General features: G+C 42.7%; 1 protein-coding gene across 1 annotated transcript; it reads left to right on the top strand.

Annotated features, from left to right (window-relative positions):
• The first annotated feature begins 328 nt into the window (after window positions 1-328).
• On the top strand, window positions 329-20,789 carry inppl1b (inositol polyphosphate phosphatase-like 1b). Its single transcript, XM_030396986.1, has 27 exons — window positions 329-2,250; window positions 3,793-3,856; window positions 6,035-6,173; window positions 6,805-6,925; window positions 7,353-7,493; window positions 7,586-7,673; window positions 7,767-7,844; window positions 8,195-8,332; window positions 8,465-8,579; window positions 9,176-9,276; window positions 9,370-9,472; window positions 9,569-9,765; window positions 11,440-11,557; window positions 11,685-11,781; window positions 12,140-12,278; window positions 12,364-12,463; window positions 13,240-13,328; window positions 14,437-14,518; window positions 14,907-14,996; window positions 15,088-15,201; window positions 15,285-15,373; window positions 15,447-15,534; window positions 16,568-16,720; window positions 17,130-17,202; window positions 17,320-18,109; window positions 18,197-18,312; window positions 20,004-20,789. Exons 1-27 carry the CDS (start codon window positions 2,114-2,116, stop codon window positions 20,095-20,097), a joined length of 3,654 nt encoding a protein of 1,217 aa, XP_030252846.1. The 5' UTR covers window positions 329-2,113; the 3' UTR covers window positions 20,098-20,789.
• The last annotated feature ends 442 nt before the right edge of the window (window positions 20,790-21,231 follow it).

Consider the following 21,231-nt stretch of genomic DNA (forward strand, 5'->3'; position numbering starts at 1 on the left):
GACTTTTTTCCTCTAGCAACACCATATGGTTGACGTTTGAGGTTTTGAGGGGAAATGTCTCATCAACTATTGGAAGTTTGGTGCACACATTCATGTTCCCGTCAGAATGACTCGCAATCACTTTGAAGATCCCTTAAAATGCTCATTTAGTGCCATCATCCGGTCAAAATATTCATTTGTCCAACATTATGGTTGGGTAAAACTGATGATATTACCACCACCCTCAGTTGTGCATTGTGTTTAGAGACAATTAGCAAAGATAAGAGAGTAAACTAAGCGGGGTAAACACTCCTTCTACACGTCACTATTGTTTTCATTGTCAGTGTGAGCATGCCGATGGAAGTATTTAGCTGAACAATGGCGTTGCGCTGTATATCTTTCAGTATTGTGAGGTAGAGAGCTCGTATCAATATGAGGAGGAAGTAATTACAGATTGAGAGTTTGTATGTCATCAGATCGGGTCGGACTTGCGTTTGTTTGCTTTATGGGGGCTGCGGTCGGTGGTCGGCGCATTTCTGCTGAGTAGTGAGAGGCAGAGCAGCAAATATGGGAGCGAACAGCTTCCCACAGAGTCGTATGCTCCAGCTAATGGAGAAGGAGGGAAGTAGGAGGGCTGGATAATGGGCGATGTTCTCGGTAGAGCAAAAAATAAGAGAGTGAAGGATGATCATAACCATATGGAGGCTGCTTTTTTTTTTGCTGAAAGGGAAGGAGTGAGCAGGAGAGGAAGGGAAGTCGAGGGGAGAGTGACAAAAAGGAAAAAAAGGGAGGTAACAAAGGTATGGACAGGAAAAGTGTGAAGATTTAAGATGATAAAAACACAAGAAAGAAACTGAGGGATCAGCCCGGCAGCCCACCTGCGTGTGGAAATCTGTGTTTTTATGTTTGGAATTTGAGGAAAGAGGCAGGGGCTGAGGGAGGAAGAAGGACAGGGGAGGGGGCAGTGAGAGAGAAAGGGAGAAAAAAGGAAGCAGTCTGCTGTTTTACACACTGGTGGTGAAGTTGAGCCCCTTGCAAGAATTCTCCTGGCTATGTCCGCCATCTGGAATGTCGAGTCACTTCCTCTGTCTGCCCTGGGCTCTGACGGGGTTGTCCTCTGCCTCCCTGCTCCCTCCCTCTGCTCTGACAGCGCTCTGAAGAACCGCCGGAGGCCACGCCAGTGCGGACGGGACGCTACTGACAAGACACACACGCCAGCAGAGAGACGATCCAGCATGAAAAGCGAGACCCCCGGAGTAGCCCGCGTCCAAGCAGACACACTCTAAATGGAATCTGGGCCTGGAAGAAGCAAAGACAACTGCAGTCATCAGCTGAACTTTTTGGAGGGTGTTCCTATTCCCTTATATGGCAACAGAGCTGGGAAATCATTTGAATTAGTCTGGTTTCTGTTGCATGCCTGTCTGGTTTTAGTGCTGACTGAGTTCCATCTGGTATGTTTCTGTCTCTGCTGCGTGCGTGCGTGTGTGGGCGCCGTGTGTGTGGCTTGATTTGTTTGTTTTGCCATTCTTGGTTCTTCTTTTCCTGTTGTTTGCATGTGGGGTTTTTGTTTTGGGACAGGAGGAGGGCTTGTGTTTGTGGTTGAGCCAGAGGCACCATCATCGCCCTCAGGGGTGGCTGCTTCATTCAGACTTAAGCAGCACCTCTCGCTGTTTTTTCCCCTTCACCTCCTTCCCTCTGCCCTCCCTCGCACCGCGGTGATGGTCTGTGTTTGTTGGAGCAACACACCCACCTGGGTGCAGCAGCTTGCAACCAAAGACTGACACGGGTCTGTCTACTGTCAGAAAAGTGGACTGGAGCTTGTGTTGTTGTTAGAGTGGACTCGTCTCACCATCAGCTGGATGTTTCTTTCTTTCTCCCGCTAATGCAACAGGATGTGTGACCCAGAAAGAACCAACAAGGACCCAGGAAGTGCCAGCTGATACAGACAAGGTGTGCGGTTGTCTGTCTGATGCTTTAATCATGGAGAGAAGGATCATGGCAAAGTTCTGAACCCTGAAGTGGAGCGCTCGACACACTCCGGCCGCCAGCGGAGTGCCATCTGACACAGCAAACTCGCGTTAAGTTCATCACCTCATGTGGATTATTTTTAACATATCTCGAAGCAGTGATTGCCATGGCGATGGCAGCATGGTATCATCGTGACATCAGCCGCGTGCACGCAGAGGACTTGCTGGCACGGGCAGGGAGGGATGGCAGCTACCTAGTGAGAGATAGCGAGTCTGTGCCAGGAGCCTATGCACTGTGCCTGCTGTGAGTACACACACACACACACACACACACACACACACACACACACACACACACACACACACACACACACACACACACATACACACGTTCACCCAGTGGACAGACAGTTTATCTTATCACAGTCACACATAATTACCAATCTGAGGCACTTTTAAACTTAAATAGATCTCAAAGTGGGATCCGGGGACCCTCAGAGACTCCTGAGGGGGATCCAGGACGTCTCTAACAAGAAAAGAAATAATTTATTTACACTATTATTCCATCCATATGTAATATATGAGGTCAGACAGACGGAATGTGACTATTTTGATTGTAGTTTTCAGACACTTTCTGCAATCAAAATTCTTGTGTCAGGTGGTGGATCCTGGGACAAATACCTTTTCAAAAGGGGGTTTGAAAGGTAATTTGGGTCAGTTTAGGGGTCCTTGATGTGAAAAAGGTTGAGAACTACTGTCTTATATGGTGCGTTCTGTACATGGCACCTGCGAGCTGGTGCTGTAAATTTACTTCTAGGAATACAGCTCATGTCCGTAAATCTGTTTAGATCCAAACTCAAAAGTGAAGAAAAATGCAAGGGAGTACGACTCCCCGGGAATCACTTTTATAGGGGCTATTCAATTTTATTTGATGCGTCTAATCTTATGTGTTCCACCTCCTTGAAAATATTTCATGAATGATTCACTCAGGATGTCTTGAAGCACTGAATGCTGCCCTTTGTGAGGAGAAGCTGAAAATGGTTCCACTTTATGTAGATCTCGATACCTAATCTTGTGACACTTTTAGATTTTTGGCCTATAAGATTGGAAACTATTCATAAACTCAACATTTCTGCAGAATGTCCCCATCTGTGAATTGATTCAGCAGCTTCACTCCCTCCCTTCACATCCATCACTTTCACCATCATCTGCCAGCAGAAGACTGGCTGCGTACGGGCCGCGCCAAACCTCTCCAGACCGTCCTGTCCGAACACAGTCCACCTCTGCCAGTCAAACCCTGGCCCAGGACTCCCTGTTTCCCCTCTTACCCCTCTTTCTTCCCTGGGGCCCCTGAAAGAGGGCGGGAGCTCCGGCGACCGCACTACGCTGACTGCTCATCAGCCCGAGCCAGATACATTCCTGAAAGCTGAGCCCGGCCGTTCATAGTGCTCCCTCTTTCCCCTCGTTCTTTTCTCAATATGTCATCCTCCTTTTTTAGGTTTATTAAATTTCTCTGTGGTCATTGTGCCATCACGGTTCCCCTTTGTTCATTTGATACACAGTAGCCGACCGACGCGAAACTGCCATTCAGCTTGACGTGCTGCCTGAAAACTGATGGAGATGACGATCTAAGTGTCGAACTTAAAAAAAGAGCCACGTCATTAGGGATTTGTAAAACAACTGGCGCCTTGTTAAGAAAGTTACAGTGTCTTTAACGACAGCTACACATCTGGTCCTTGTTTGAGCAATACATTTCGGTACATTTTCCCTTTGAATGTTTGCTCGGAAGCGTGTCGTCCTAATTTGCAATGCTGTTTACGACACCGTTCCTTTTTGGTTTCCACAGGTTCCAGCGTCATGTTCACACCTACCGTATTCTCCCCGATGCGGACGGCCTTCTAGCAGTTCAGGTGAGCGCTCGACGCCGCACGACACTGAACCGAACCGACGAGGAAGAGGAAGGAGGAGAAACACAATAGACGCCTGAAACTTTGGCACCAACTGTTCACACACAGAGAAAAACAGAGGGATCAAACAATGGTTTGTTATTGCCTGTTCTAAGGAGAACAGGAACATGTTTGTGCTTCCTCTCTGTACGGGCTCTGTTACGACTGCAGCAGCCTTGTTGTCTGAATGGCATCTCTGCCATGTGGCCGCATGCTTGCAGCATAGGCTCAGCAGCACAGAGGAGAAATTGTTTTTATGTCTCAGAGATTCCTACTCAACCCACACACTAGGTCATTGACCAATGGGTGTGCGTATTTGTTGTGTGTGTGTGTGTGTGTGTGTGTGTGTGTGTGAGGGTGTTTGTATTACACATAATGAGCCCGTTGGATGTGGCGGAGTTAAAGCCAGTGATGGTATGTGTCTGTTTTTGATACCCGGAGCAGGGGGCCATTTAGTCAGCAAATGATCTAATTATTAGTCGATAAAAATACACACAGGCACCGAATTTGCAACACACACACGCACACACACACACACACACACACACACACACACACAATGAGGGTGAGGCAAAGCGAAAGAGTGAGAGGAGTAAACATTTTCAGGGCCTACACCGCAAATCAACTGTGGCTTTCTCAACTATGTCTGCATATTAAAGTCCAATAACCAGTTTAATAATGATTGTCTGGCGTTCCTTTTCAAGCCTTTGACTTGGGAAAGAAAGAAAAAAAAAAAAATCCTCCTGCTTTCAAACTCTGCTTCTATTTCAGTTGTTTTTCCACTGCCATCAGTATAAACCTCCAGTACGTATTTTCCCTCACTGGATTTCTTTTTTTTTTCTCTTTTCGCTCCACTAACTCACAAGTCGCATGCTTGCCTTTTTGTTTTTCCAAGATGGCCGTGGAGATATTTCGGGCCCTACTTTGTCCCTCACTGTCTCTTATTCCTCGTCATTTCTTTTTAATTGCTTTTCAAGAGATCCTTGTGGTACAAAAAAATACTATTTGAAGAGTTCCTGGCAAAGCGGACGTGTAGCTCGAGCCAGAAACGGGTCCTTTCACCGCGAAATAAAAGCACAACTCTAAAAAGAAAGAAAACGAGGGTACAGGAAAAGGGCCTGGTCAGTATTGTGGTCTAATGTGTGTCATGGTTATTTTGTGCATTGTGTAGCGTGTATGAACAGCACCTGTGCACAGCATTTGTGTGGTTTCTTTTTTTAAGCCTAATTTTTTGCCTGTACTGCTTTGAGTGGCGCTCGAGTGTATCTGTGTGAGTTTCTGTGGAAAAGTTTGTGAGTAGATGTTCCTTTTCTTGTGGCTTGAATGTATCAGCGTATGCATGTAAAAACTTCCTTGCCATGTTTTGGTGGTGGGGCTTTTCAGACTAACTGGGATTGTTAAACCCCACTCAACTGCTGCCAGGAAGTAGCTGCCAGTGATGTCACTTTCCTTTCTAAATCCCCCCTAGGGACGCATTTTATCTGAGCAAATCATCTGTGTGCGTCTTTTTCTACATGCAAATAAATGCTTCTGTTTTGTTCTGCCGAGTAAGATGGAGGGCAGGAGGGGTGAGCAGTGAGGGGTGAGAGGTGGGCGAGTGGGAGCGCTGTGGTGAAACATCCACATACAACCGCATAAAGTATACAAGCCAGCCTCGGGTAGTTATTTCACTTTACGCTCAATTTTATGCGCGGTATAAGATTTAGACATTGAATTTTAGCACAAGAGGTCCTTCCAGGGCATTTTCAAAGATCTTTTGTGAAAAGGACTTTATCGTCTCAGTTTTGTAATAGAGGTTAAGAATGAGCAAGACAGCGAAGTTGCATTTGAATGGAACGTAGTGAGGCCTTGGCTCTGTAGACCACAACCTCTCCGCTTTGTGTTCACTTTGTATTACTCGAAGCAAGAATATGAAAAGAGAAAAAAGAGAGCTTAATTGATTTGAACTTAGGTTTTCTTAAAGAAATGTGTTCCTGAATGCAGCGTCAGCGTGTCACATGTCTTATTATCTACATTTGATTACAGTTTCTTTCATCTCTCCAGTTTATGTGTGCAGCAATGACAGACTATCGGCACACAGTTCATGGGATTTAAACAGTTTAAATATTGAATGACTGCTATCGTGTGTTTGTGTCTCACCAGACGACACAGGGGGTGCAGGTGAACTGCTTCCGGACACTCGAGGACCTGGTGTTGGGGTACCAGCATCCCCACAAGGGCCTGGTCACCCCTCTGCTCTTCGCTGTTCCCCGTGATACGGACACTGGGGATGAGAGCTCGGGTGAGACCCTATAGCTGTCACCTGAAAGTTAAATACATCTGCATATACGATACGCTATATTGTGCATTTGATGGAAGAAGTACTGAGATTTACTGCTGAAATAAAAGTACGAATACCACACTGTGAAAATACCCCATTGCAAATGAAATTCTTGCATTCAACTAACTTAACTTGCTTAAGTAAAAGTATGTGAGTATAAGGGTAAAAGTACTCATTTTGCATTAAAATACTTATTTGATTATTATGTTGGATGTTTTTGGATTAATATCACAGCTGCTTTATTGTGCGTGTTGTATTTTTCTGCTATAGATGTTTAAGGTTAAGCTCATTTGAACTTCTTTATACACTGTTGGGTGGTTTAATCTGCAGCAGTGCATCATATGTCTGTAGTGGCACTCTCCTGTGAGAAGTATGCATCTCTAGAAAGTCACTTTTTTCATGAGCTCAGAAAAAAACAGATTTTTTTTTAAAAATATTTTTAGCTAATCCAAGAGGGATTTTAGGAAGTAGGAGGTTGATTCTTGAGTTTATCATGTTCAAAACCACCGTGTTTATTGATCCATTATGTTCACTGGACAGGGGCGGTATTAAAATTTGTAATCATATAAACGTTTGTTGAATATGTGCACAGATGACGAGAAGCCGCCTCCAGCTCCAGCCGCGGTCAACACAGCGCCTTTCACAGGAGCACCAGCAAAACCAGCCCCTCATACTGCGTTCCTGGATAAGCTGCAGGAGCTGAACACATCCAGGTTTGACGATCTGTTTTAAATGCTAAATACTCTGTTTTAGTGCATATCTATGCTGTGCATGTCATAGCTTTTCTTTTTTTTTTCTGTGTTTTCTGTGTGACAGTATGCGATAGATTTATAGATGTGACTGTCGTATTGATTTGTAGTGTCAGCCATCTGATATGCTCTCTGCTAATCTCTGCTGCTGATCACTATCCTATTTAAATATGCACCTGTTTGCATTCAAGCATAGAGCGAGCTGCCTGTGAAACACTGTTTGAACTCTTTTATTTTTGGCCTATTAATAAACAGCGTTGCTGTCTGCCGTCAGCTCTTGTTCTGCTTTATCTCTGAGCTGTCAACAAATAGTGACCTCCAGAGAGTAGAAAAAATGCACAGTTTATGAAATATTACAGTCTGAATTCGGCCTGTTTTATCCCGTCTGCAGCACTGCGGGTGAGGTGATCGGTCTTCTCAATGACTACCTCTTCAGCGAGCTCCCTCTCGACATCGAGAATGTGCACAAAGGGGCAACGACTCTTTGTCACCTCAAGCGGACTCTGGGTACTGCCTGCCAAGGCCTGAACAGGTAAGTGTGTTTTTATTGTAATGATGAACCCCCTTATACGGCAGCTGATGTATGCCGTTTACTCAGAAGTTGTGTATCGATGTGATCTACAGCGAGATCGATCTGACCCTCTCAAGTCTGGAAACCCTGGCCAAGGTCTTCGACCATCCTAGCTGCTCTTTAACGAACACCAAGGCTCAGGTACAATGAAACAAACCTGCAGTATGATGTGGTAACAGAGTACTGAGGAGGAGAGAGCTGCATGTAAATTAACTCTTGTATGTTTCAATCCAGGGCCCAGAGATGGAGATTGACAGCCTGTTGTGTAAGATTTCAGCTTTGGTCAGCCTCCTGTCTTCATTGGAGAAAAAGGTTTGTGTATGTTGAGGAAAAACTGCTGCTCGACATTAGAAAAATGACGCAAAGGTATCTATTCGTGGCTTAATACTACTGATAAAGCAGCGATTTCTAGCTTTATGATTACTTACAGGTCCTACGGTCAGTATTGTGTTAAAGACTAAAGCTCAGGAGAGAGTTATAATGCTTGAACAAACAACTTGACAGCACTTGTTGTCAGTTATTATGTTGTTACGCTTCTACATTACTAACAGGACAATAATAGATTCCACAGTTTTCTCAGTCAGATCTCAAACACACCAGTCTTGTTTGTGAAGGACTACACTATCATATTGTAACACTGCAATTATGATCCGCTCATAAAGGTTTTAAAAGCATTACAAGATGCGGTGACCAACCACAATCTGGCGGTGCAGCCTAACCCGCCCCCTCCTGAGCCGACGCCCTCCAGTGTAACACCTGTAAAGAACCACGACAGACAGCTGCCGGTCCACTCCTTCCAGGTACGTCATGCAAAAAACCTTCTGTAAAGGGCCCGTTGTTCTGTTATATTTTTAAAGATATGATACAAAATAAGACAAATCATACATCTGATCTGTTACTATGTAAAGAGTTGTTTTGCTCCGTGTCTCCAGGTGAAGATGGTGAGGTACGGCAGGCAGACTGTTTCTGTGGACGCAGACTCGGGAGTGCTGCTCTTTGACAGGAAGGCTGGTTCGTTTGGTATAGAGAGAGTGTCACATGACAGAAGTAAGAACATATTCACTCACATTCACGCTCGCAAATAGATTTTATAACTGTCCGGTGATGTAATGTAACATTTACTGAAGTTCAGTTTTGAGGCACTCCAAATTTTCTGTTACTTTACACTCTTTCTACATTTAGGAGGCAAATATTGTCCTTTATACTTCACTACATTTATTCGATAACTTTAGTTACTAGTTACTTTGCAGATTACGTGCTGCACCAGAAACAAAGCAGCACATTTTAATTCATTTATTCTACCAGCAATCAAATTTAGAAAAAATAATAAATAATACTGACTCCATTTTTATCCTAGAAATGCTGAATATGGGATCTGATAATCAACCAGATGGATGATTGGTTAATGCATTTTATACAGTATATTCATACGTGTTTGATTTTGATACCTGAGTATAATTATTGCCTGAAAATTACTTTTGATTGATAATATCAAAGACTCAACTACTGTTTGTTTGGCTGACTTTCACTTTTACCAAAGTAGCATTTTAACACGGTTTTCTTTATTTTCACTCATGTTTGACATTTCGATATTGTTTTTTACAACACTGTAACTGTCTGCTGGCACGTTTCTTGCACATCAGTCCTTCAGATTGTCAAGTTCCAGAGCAGTCCCGCCAAGGTGTGCCTGGTTGTCGACAGCCACCACAGCACACCGCGGGAGATGACGTTTGAGAGTGCGCGGGTAAGAGAAGGCGAGATGATGTGTTTTTATTATGAACTGGAATCCGCTCTTTTTTCTTTCCCGTAATTTACTGAGCGTCTCTGTGTCTTTCAGAAACGTGATGCCTTCTGCCAACTCCTCCAGCTGATGAAAACCAGGCACTCTCAGCTGAGTGAGCCCGACGTGGTCTCTGTATTTGTTGGCACCTGGAATATGGGTAACCGTAGCTTTGAAGTGTCTCTCTCGTGCTGAGTAAGAAGGAAAGGTTGTTTTCTTAAAAATTGTTATTAAGTGTGTTGTTTTGATTACGCAGGTGGCTCCCCTCCTCCTCGCAGCCTGCAGACGTGGGTGACCTGCTGCGGTCTGGGACACACCCCTGATGAGTCGACCGCCTTGCTCCCTCATGACATCTACGCTCTGGGCACTCAGGAAAACCCTCAGGGGGAGAGAGAGTGGACAGAGCATATCAAAGCAACCCTTCGCAGCTACACTCACATCGACTTCAAACAGGTAATTCGCTTTTTTCCAAAGTCAGGTGATTATTCTGTCTAAATAGCATGAATCGTCCATAAAGCTGGCTTTACACATCAAGCCCGTTGACAGGTCAGGTCAGGCAAAAACACAACATATTTGAAAAGATTGAGTGATGTCACAGTCAGATTGTGATTTTATTGAATTGATAAAACCATCTCATCATGTCACAATGCTAAATTGGTGGAGTAAAGCATTTGTTTTCTGATCACACAGTGCATTTTATCTCAAGATCAGATGTCCACCTCTTGAACCAAACAATGTTTTTGTTTATGCTTTCTAAATGGCTAAAATCGACTTATGTTATTGATTTATTTATGTATTGATATTGCATAATGAATAAATGAGTAAAGAAATGCATGAAATGTTTACATAACATAGCTGTTCCCAGTTATTATCTGCTTCGATTAGACACATTTCTCCAAACCAAAGATGCATATTGTTTAAAACAACTAATGCAAATACTCAACTCTTAAAATAAATAAATATATGTATATGTGTATATATATATATATATATATATATATATATATATAAAAAATTACACATTGTCATTGTTCACCGTTGTGTGTTTGGTAGTTTGTGGGTTGTTTGGTTGGATTACGCAAAAACTACAGGAACGCATTTTCTAAAAAATTAAAAAACAAAAATAATAAAACAATAATTGACTCCTTAAACCTTTAGGGGGGGATCTGGACAAACTGTCTTCCTTTAACATTGTCAAATAGGACACTTTTGCTTATTTCTCAATTAATGGATCAGGCGTATTTAGGTGGCTTCGAGCTATGAGTGAGTACAAAATGGGACTGCTGGGCTTTATTGTGCCATTCTAGTTTTAATTATGCTACAGAAATCTCCAAACCACTGGTCATACTCTCAAAACATTCACACAGCCTTAACAGATTCACATTTTTTCAAACAAATGAAATAACCCTAATATGACATAATATTAGTGTTAAACTATATACATTAAATTGCCCCCTGGCTTGGCAGGCTTTGTGGTTGCAAGACAAGTTTAGTATTTTAGAATTATTTCTACAACTGTTACTGTTATTTGACGGACTAGCTAAGATTCAATTAATTAAATGAAAACTACATAAAGCATGAATCATATTGCTGAGAGTGTACTTTGTAATAGTAGGGTCAACCTTGGCATTTTAGTCTCACTACACTTGTATTTTAACATCATTGTAAAAACTGTGTTTCATTCATTTCATAGCATTGTGTGTGTGAATAGATGAGAAACTCTTTCTTCGTCATTTCAAAGGGCATTCAGCCTCGTGTACAACGATGAACAAGAAACATAAGTAAAGTGTGAGGGAACTCGCAATTTAGTGTGCAGGAAAATGTTTCAGCGTCATCACAGATTATAAGAAACGGCTGTGAGAGTGTCAGATATTTTGTTATCGACATGCTGGTGGAAATGCAGCTAAAAATATCATTTTAATGATGGACTATAGTTTTGTTTTTATAAATATGTGATCAACACTTTATCTCGCTGTAAAAAGTGCATCTGTTTCCGTGGCTGTGTTGGAGCTTGACTTTATAGAAGAACGGGTGAAATCAAATGGAGAAATCTGTAATTATGGGTTCGTTGACTGGGTGAAAACAGTTTTCTTGTCATCCATTGTAAAGTGAAGTGTCGTCCTGTAGGTGGCAGTACAATCCCTCTGGAATATGAGGCTGGCCGTGTTTGTGAAGCCGGAGCACGAGAGTCGCATCAGCCATGTGAGCACAGCCAGTGTGAGGACCGGCCTGGGGAACACTTTGGGTGAGCGGCCCTGCATGATCTCATCAAGTCGTGGCTGACAGCCAGAAATATCAGTGCTTGACCGACAAGAGCAGAATGTGTTTGTAATGATGGGGAGGTGTGAGGTTGAGTATCTCTGTTGTTTCAGGTAACAAGGGGGCTGTCGGGGTCTCATTCCTCTTCGGTGGAACATCCTTTGGGTTTGTTAACTGCCACCTGACCTCCGGAAGTGACAAAGTCCTGAGGTACAGTGTGTGTATAAGTGTATGTGAGCTCCTTTTTCATTTCTACATAGTATTAAAATGAGTAATTGCTGAGATTAAAGGTTTATTCGCGGGGACGATGTGGGGACGGCTTTGTTACATCAACAATAAAATGCTACTGATGCAATGTAGATGAGACTTCTAGTCGCCCTTGTCCTTGGTTCAGTTTGAATAAAAACAATACAGCAGTCTCATGAATCACTCATGAATACAAACTATAAAATAAGACACAGACAATAAGCCACTCGACACAGTGACTGTAAAAACAATGAACGGAGAAAACAATGAAGAGCCGAGAAAATAAAAGATAATTGTCTGTTGTAATGTACATCATGTTCAGGAGGAACCAGAACTTTGTGGACATCCTCCGGCTGCTCTCTTTGGGTGAGAAACAGCTCGGTGCCTTTGACATCAGCCTTCGCTTCACCCACCTCTTCTGGTGTGGAGACCTCAATTATAGACTCGACTTGGACGTACAGGTCAGACCATGAATTTGATGTTAATCGAATAAGAATCAATCGAGAAGTTTAACACACTGACGTTCCCGCTTCTTCCTGACTCCAGGACATCCTGAAACATGTGTCCAAGAGGGAGTTTGAGGAGCTCATGTGTGCAGACCAGCTGACCCGAGAGAGACACAAGAGGAAGGCCTTTCTCAATTTCAGTGAGTTTGCTGTTTGTTCTATACTGAAAGTTATAAATATCAGACGGTTATTGTATAAGAACTTTGATGCCAATTTGTACGGAAGCCCTGTAAGACAAAAAAAATCAGATTTCTAAGTCTGTTGTGTGATTTTTCTCTCCTGTATTTATGACTCAACAACACATTAACAAAAAGCTTCTGCCAGAGTTAATCTTAAAAAGTTATTTCTTTATTTTTTCATCTGTTAAACAGGACGGAAGGTTTTCTCAGGATCATTACTGTTTTTCACATTTGAAAAAAGTGTCTGTTGGTGTAATACTCGCTTCCAGGACAAAAGGGGGAAGTTCAACCACCTCATTATTATGGATCCCACTGCTTTTCTTGACCTGGCCTACTCTCCCTGATTGGCTTACCCTGACATTCTTACCCAAGGAAGGCAATCAATTAGATCTGGAAAGGTCCTGCCAAGGAACATCCGTGGGATCCATAGTAATGTGAGGTGCACTACACCCTCTTTTGGCGGAAAACAAGTATTACAACAACAAAGTTTTTTGGTTGTTTTCACCTGCCCGCTTTTTTTTTCACAAATGAAAAAAAAGAACTAACATGAAAAATTATGCTGAGATACATGATCAAAGACTAAGGAATTTAAAAATGTTATTATGTCTTTTTTTATTCTTTTCTTAATTCTTAAACACAGCTGAGAAAACACTGGAGATCAGACTTCAGCACTCGTGATTTTGCTCCACATGTTCGCGTACCTCACTCTGTGCTCTTTCTCTGTTTTTGTGGTTAAGAGGAAGAGAAGATCGCATTTCCACCCACCTATCGGTATGAACGGGGCTCCAGGGACTGCTACCTATGGCAAAAGTACAAGACTTCAGGAGTGAGTCACCGATGTTGCACAAAAGCACCTCAGAAAAACAGGATGATGTGTCGGTAAAACATTCTTTCATGTACCGGACAAAGGATGCAAAGGCCACAATTAAAACAATATCTGGCTCTCTGAGTAGCTGCCAAAAAATGTTGGAAGGTTTTGTAGCCATACTCGAGGCTCTCAGGGTTTCAGCGCCAGTATGTCGGTTGTTCCTCCACTGAAATCTCCAACAAATAGAGGATGGATTGCCGTAGAGTTTGGTACAGAAATGCATGTTTTCTTGACAGCGTTTTCTAAAGAGGAACCGGAGATGTTAAGTACAGTCTTATTGAATCAGTCTTGCGGCTGGAGACTCTTTGTCGTCTTAAATTAATGTCCTTCACACGAAGGTGCCTCTTTGACTTCTTCTTGTGTTTTAATCTCTACTCTGACTGACATTTTACAATGCGGTGACTTTATTTTAATATGTAAGGCACCATAGCAACAATAATAATTATAATTTAACACCTTTCAAAAGCAAGGTTACAGTGTTTTTACAATAAAAAACATATATTGAATTTAATAAAACCCAGCAGTTCAGATATGAATGAGAAAAAGCCAAATGATAAAAGTGAGTTTAAAGAAAAGATTTAAATGTGGATGAGGGAAAGGAGTTTGCCTCCTCATCAGAAGGTTTCCTGCCACATATAACCAAGATAGTTAACATATAAAGAAAGAAAAAAGGATTAAAAAAAAAACAGACAAACAGCAACATCGGCATTTTAAAAACTGGAGTTATCATATTTTCAGCCTGTATATTTATTGTATTTTAGACCAGCAAAGTAAAACAACAAAGAAAAGAGGAAGCATTCTAAATATACCGTCACCTGACTTCTTGAGATATGTTTATGTGCAGCTAAATCCCATTTGAGGGGCCTGTAATTGGCTTTGACAGCTGCTGCCATGGCCACTAAAAATAGGAGGTAAAGAATTAACCCGCAGTCTAAATAGGGAACGTCTGGCATTACAGGAATGAAGGCCCACTTCATTACATACAGTTTGCATTTGTGGCAAGTTCATTTTAGGACAAAGAAACATATAATGTGTTCTTGATTTGTACCTAAATCTGTCTCTGTAGGTGCGAGTCAATGTCCCATCGTGGTGTGACAGGATTCTGTGGAAGTCGTACCCAGAGACACACGTCGTTTGCACTGCATATGGTAAGCTTTACGTGGAAGTTGAATACGGCAGAAACAAACCGTGTAAGAGGAATAAACTAAATCATTTCATCTGTACCACTTTAAAATGAGAGCTGCCCTCAAAACGAATAACGGTCAACCCCTACATACTGGTCTGTGGTCCATAAAGAAACAGAGTCATTTCCTCTCAGCACGAACTTCTGTTTCTGACTAACCTCAGGAAACAAACCAACACTAACTCGGTAGTAGCAAAGCTGCTTTTTGTCTCCTAAATCACTCTTTTGTCACGTCTTGTAAAATACTGCTGACAGCTCATCTGCCTCGGGGTGCTGTGAGATCATTTTAGCCACAGAACATTTGACATATTTAGTGTAATAATAAAGTAAAAATGGTGGATTTGTCTCTCCAGGTTGCACAGATGACATCTTCACGAGCGATCACTCACCTGTTTTCGCCACCTTCGATGTGGGAGTGACGTCACAGTACAGCTCCAAAACAGGTGGCGTCAATGTTGTGGACACAAACAGACAGAATATGACTAAATCCCCTCCATCAGGTGAACAGTATTGTCATGTGTGTTTCTGGCACAGATCTAAATTCAAGCATGGAGAAGGCCTGGATAGAGCTTGAAGGCATCGAGGCCATTGTGAAGACTGCAAGCAAGGCAAAGTTCTTCATTGAATTCTACTCGTCATGCCTTGAAGGTTTGGAGTCACCTCAAAAAGACGTTTCATATGAAGCATCACGCAGCACAGCTGCTAAAACGCATTCATGTCTTTTTTTGCAGAGACGCGACGCTCGAGCGAGAACGACTCGCAGAGCTGTGACGTTCCCGGGTTTCTCAAACTGGGCTGGTCTTTCAAACAACTGCCGAAGGTTAGAAGCTGAAATGCCTGAAATGATTCTTTGTTTCTGAAGTCAAGTTGTTAACTTGTTTTTTCTGTCACAGCTTCTTCCGATCATGTCTGACATGGAGTTTCTTCAGGATCAGCACCTGCTGTTGTCCGTCAAGTCATGTGATGGGTTCGAGTCATATGGTGGGTCACAGTGCAAATTAAGTTTGTCTTATTAACTCCATTCCTAACATCCTCCTCAGTGTCCTTGTAGTAGGGTGGATAGTGTCTCTGTCTCAGTCACTCCACTTCCCTATGACTTGTTTCTGGACAGTGTAACTTCGGTATCTTTAAAGTGACAGTTCACCCCAAAAATGACATGATCTCTTTAAATCTTTCCGCAAGTGCAATCTACTTTTCCAGACGGTTTCATTATATTATCTGATACAGTTTACAGATTTCAGCACGAGCTCAAGCCCCAAAAGTTAATTTCCAAATCCAAGAGATGGGCAGCACGATATTTGGAAATGACACGACTATTTGTGAGCGGTTTCATTGTGAAAAAAGTAGTATAAAAGCCTTTTGTGTCTCAAGAAGCAGCTGCTTGTATTCTGATAAAATCGGAATGTCACTCAGTGGGTAAGTTGCATTATGGGTAATGTAGTAACCAGAAAGGCTGTCCACTGGTCTAGCGTAGCACTCTAATAACACTGTTGGACTCAGACAGCAGAACCAGCAACATCACTTTTTTTTTATTCCAGCGTCTTTCCTCTGGCGCCTACATCACCCACGAGCAATTTAGCCACTGAGTGACATCACTGGAGGCAATTTATCAGGTTACATGCAGCTTCCTCTGGAGCCACAAAAGGCTTCATACTACTTTTTCCACATCTGCAGTAGAAACTCCCCAAGACCTGTAAACACGCTTTATGTCTAGAATTTGTGCAGTCACCCTTTAACAACCATTTTAGACCAACAGATGTCTGTAATGTATTCTTTGTTAATGTTCAGAATAATGTGTTTGGATTGTTGTATTTTGAGGCACTAAATCAAATGTTTTGCTCCACATCAAATACAGTTCACCTCCAGTGTAGCTGAACTACAGTCAGTAGGTCAAAAAACTAAGGAAGTTGTGTCAAAGTCTGACGACATTGTGTCTGAAACTGTCTGTCTGGATATGTTGCACCCTGCACTCTGTGAGATGTCTGCCTGATCCAAGCACTAATCTCTTTTACAGGTGAATGCTGCGTGGCTCTGCGTTCTCTTAACGGTGCGTCAGAGCAGTTTGAGACATTTTTGAGTCACCGGGGCGAAGAGATGGGCTCCATCAGAGGACGGGTCAGGATCCATGTGCCCAAAGACAGACGAGGAACGCGAGAGAAGGTCTACGGTGGGTCGGGCGGAAGAGGTCCTTTCTTACCCTCTGCCTTGCTTGCACTATCACTTCCCGCTACACTTTCACCTCCACTGTCACTGCATCCTTGACTCTCCTGCCAGTCTCACTTTGCTTCCTCTATTTGGTTCCTCAATGATGCCCTGGCTTGGCTTTACACTTGCTGGTATCTATCGTCCGCTTCCTCTTTTGGCTCCTGATTGGCTGACCAGATGCATCCTGAGACACTGAAAAAGGACAGATGAGTGTTATGTCACAAGGTCAGGCACAGAAACAACACACATAAACGCAACTATGCTGTGCGGTTGCAAAGTGGCACAACCTTTGGCTTACACAGACTGTAATGACTTTGAGGAAGCCTTGTTTATTTCGAAATTCTTAATAATTTTGCTGTGGTTTTTTTCAGATTGGTTCAGTTTTGAGAAAGATCCTGGGAGGGGGCACGTGTCTCCTGCAATTACACGGGTCCAAATAAACAGGTGAGGACTTCTTTGGGGGGGTTGTTCTGACACATATATTAAAAAGTAAAACATTGTTAAATTGATTTGAGAGCTAATTCCATGAGGGAAAGTTCAAGACTTGTATGTGCTTTGCAGGTCGTCCGCAGCTCCTCCCAAACTAACTCCAAGCAGCTACACCAACCCCGCCTACTTCATCTTTGAAGGCGTGTCAGTGCCGCGCAGGGTGGAGGAGGCTCTGCCCCAGCGAAGGGACCCTCAAGTCATCTGGTCCGGAAATGAGGCCTTGCAGCTCCCAAAGATCTCAGGACGTCAGGGCTTTGACAGACGACCCTGTCGCAGGTCAGACTTTACAGAGATTGAAATTCCAGCTGTCTTGCCTCAGTACACTCCAACCAATGACCTTCCTGCACCCCAAACCAACTCCTCGTATCAGCTCTTCCCCGCCAAAAACCCCCCTCCCATAACTCCACCGTCGAGTAACGCCACGTCACAGTACCAGGAACAGACTTCGCAACCCAAAGACAAATACCGGGGTAAAAATATTGTTCAAGACTCCATACTGCCTGAGAAGAACCTGAGAAACTTGTACATGAATCACTCGGCGATCATAAGGGAAAAGGCCAGAAGGGATCAGCTTCTCCCAGAAAGGACCAATCCTGTCCGGCAAACCAAGGCCCCGTCAGCCTTCCCCTACATCCCCACTCACATAGCACAATGTCAGGCGTCCGTCCCCTGGATGGCGGATCAGCAGCCTCCTGGACCTACTGGAGACAACTCCCTCACTGCTCTGCAAATCGCCAAGTCCCTCAGCGAAGTTGATTTCTTCCCCACAGAGCAGAGAGGCCCGTCCATACCCAATCACAGGCCAGGTTACAGGAATGGCCCTTCCATGCATGGAGACAGAGGCTACAGCTGGGAGAAAGAGGTAGGACAGTGCTCTCAAAGACAGTTATTAAACAACGTGACTCCAAGTTCTTTGTGAAATAAACAGGTCTGCTTTATTTCGACGCAGGTATCTGTCCTCCAAGGTGCACCCGAGACCGTACGGGAGCTTCTCAGCGCTCTGGGTCTTCAGAAATACACCCTGGGACTCAGCCTTAATGGCTGGGATGACCTGGATTACTTCAGGTAAGATAATGAAGATAACATGTTCCACAAGCAGCACTTAGGTTGTCTCATTACAGCGTTTCATGAAGCAGACCTACCTAACTGCTATTTTAGAAGGACGGAGGAGCGAGATATTTACTGTCCCTAAAGTCTGACCTGTAAAACAATTTTTTTTTTCTAGTTAGTTTTTTTAGTTTTCACATTTGGAAAGAAACATTAGAAACATTACAAAACACAGTGTACCTTTTAAATCGTAGAAGTAGGTTGTCAGTTTCATTCTCACAAGGGGTCAAACATTTATGAAGAAATAAGAGTATATTTTTACTCGGCAGCAGACATAACTAATGAATGGGCTAATTAGACGAATAATTAATTGATCAATGGGTCAAAATTAGGTTGTTAAAGGGCCGTAATTCAGCCCACGGGGTACCAGTTGTCATAGACAGACAGATAATGTGATAAAAAAAAATGTCCTTGTAGTTTCAGGAGCCAGAAAATTTCAGTTTGGATAAAAGCAATCGCCAAACCACAACTGTGTGAAGGGCTGAGACAAAACACACATTTTTAAATGAAAACTAAGACACAAACTAGAAGAAGTGGAAAAAAAGACTTCAGTCAAAGCTGGGATATTGGTACTCAATAACTTTAAAAGCATCAACTGAAATACCCGAGCAGCAAGTAGTATAGACACTTACCCAGTCACACGATACCTGCTTCTGATGATGTTTGCAACATGTGATTGGCCCACTGCTCCAGCAGCTGCGACACATACAGTCAGTGGTGCGGTGACGTTGAGCGCTGTGTGTTTGTTCAGCAAGGAGTACGTTGTAGCATTTTAAGCGACTGAATTCCATTCCATTCACATGAAAAGTTAAGGTTATAAAATGAAGTATGCCATTGGTATCTGTACCTTTAAGGGTACTGGTGCTGTAATTTAATATTTTTTAACAACATCAGCTCGAATCACATCAGTACAGCTGGAGCTTCCTTGGAGCCAACATCTAAACGCTATTTAAAGGAACTGTAGCTAAGAGCTTTTATGCATCAACATCATCACTGATATCATTATATTAGTTTTAACTCCACTTTTAGTGTTGGATTAGTGTGCGAGGTACCTCAGCAGAAGGATAATGACAAAACAAGGAAGGCTGGAGTAGTTCTTTTGGCACCATCCACAACTTTTGATGATAAAAATGCCAAAATAAACGTTTTTGTTTTTTTCTTTATCTTACTAACTGAACGAAACTGGACCGCTGGGTGGAAACGTGGCTTTTTTATTAAAACTGTCAGCACCAAAATCAGCATCTGCTACGACCTCCTCTTTGACTTCTCTCCAAACACATCTCTTGGGTTCTGCTTCAGTCTGTGCTGTGTCACAAAAACAAAACATCGAAATCAGCAGAACTGAATAAAAGATATGAGTGTGATATGAGTTACTGGAAACATTGATGAGTAATCCGAAATCATTTGATACATTTGTTTGGAGAGGTAGCCTCGGTGTTCAGAAGACAGCTACAATAATCACTGAGGCACCGATGCTGAGATGAATCCAGTCTTGGGTGTGTTGAGATAAAAATGTTGCCACCACATGTCCCTCAAAAGATCACAAAGTCAATTAATTTATAAACTTCACAAACTACATTAAAAAGTTCAATAAGTAAGCTTTAAATGTCTTGTAAAGATTGATTGAGTGCCGTTTCTGCTCCCCACAGTGGAATCACTGAGGAGGATCTTCGCGCTGCAGGAGTGACGAACCCTTCGCACCGACGCAGGATCCTCGAGAACCTGCCCAGGAACTGGAACTGACACACGGAGACGGAAAACTGTTATCGGTACGAAGAACTGGAACAGGCATTGATCCAAAATCTTAAAAAGGAGGACGGATTGATCGGCAGATCAGTCACATCTGCTGGACTTTGCCACGGCCCTGCCACCTTTTCATTTACCCGATCAATGCTGTAACAATACCTGTGTCTGTGTCAACACAGCAAATGGAACATGACGCAGGAAGGGATCGTCGCAGGCTCTGCTTTACTCATCCATCCATTTTGAAGGATAATGAAGAGAATGGACGACCTCCAGTATGTCCGCTTACTGACGCTTGTACAAACATTGATTTAAGCATTAAAGTGTCATTGATTTTGTTTAAGATGAATTTTTAATGACTATAAAAATATAGTCCTTCATTTTCCAGTGTTCACTTGAGGCTAGTGTTTACCGTTCACCTTCATCCCCCCGTACTGTGTGCTTTCCATTACTGAGCCTGCATCTGAGCATGTAAAAGCCCTCTATTAAACCTGTGGAGCATAAAATCCATAGCTGTACATATCTACAGGAAAAACTGTCTGTAAATTTGGGATAGAAGGACCCGCCGTATCTCATGTTGTTTACTGTCTCATACTGTTGCTATCATGTCACTTAATCAGTACCTGTGTCCACTGTGCGTGTTTTATGCAACCTTTGTAAAAGTAAAGTGCATAAAGCAACTCTTGACCATCGCCAAGCAATCGCACTCGTTATTTCATGCTGTCACGCAGCCGCAGAAACATCCCGTCACCACACATCATCACATTCAAGGGTAATTGTTATATTCTCTGGGCACTGTTTTTACATGTTTTATTATAATAATATTGTTAATATTATTATATTATATAATAATATAATTTTCATGATAGTTTGGATCCGAATGAACCCTATAAAAACACAAAAGTCACACGTTAACAACCAAATAACTGACCGAGGCAGCAGTAGACAAGCATCTCCTGTGTTATTGGAGAGTTAAATTTCTGTTTATGTCAAGGGAGTTTGGTTGCTTTGAAGGGAGCATTGTAACGGCTGTTTGTGGTTGAATGAAAAACTATTTTTACTCTTTAACCAAAGAGTTATCTCTGTAGGGATGCGTGCCACTCAGTTGCCAGACATCTGGAATATTATTTTGAG

The sequence above is a fragment of the Sparus aurata genome, chromosome 18 (assembly GCF_900880675.1).
Source record: "Sparus aurata chromosome 18, fSpaAur1.1, whole genome shotgun sequence".
In the NCBI taxonomy this organism is placed as follows: domain Eukaryota; kingdom Metazoa; phylum Chordata; class Actinopteri; order Spariformes; family Sparidae; genus Sparus; species Sparus aurata.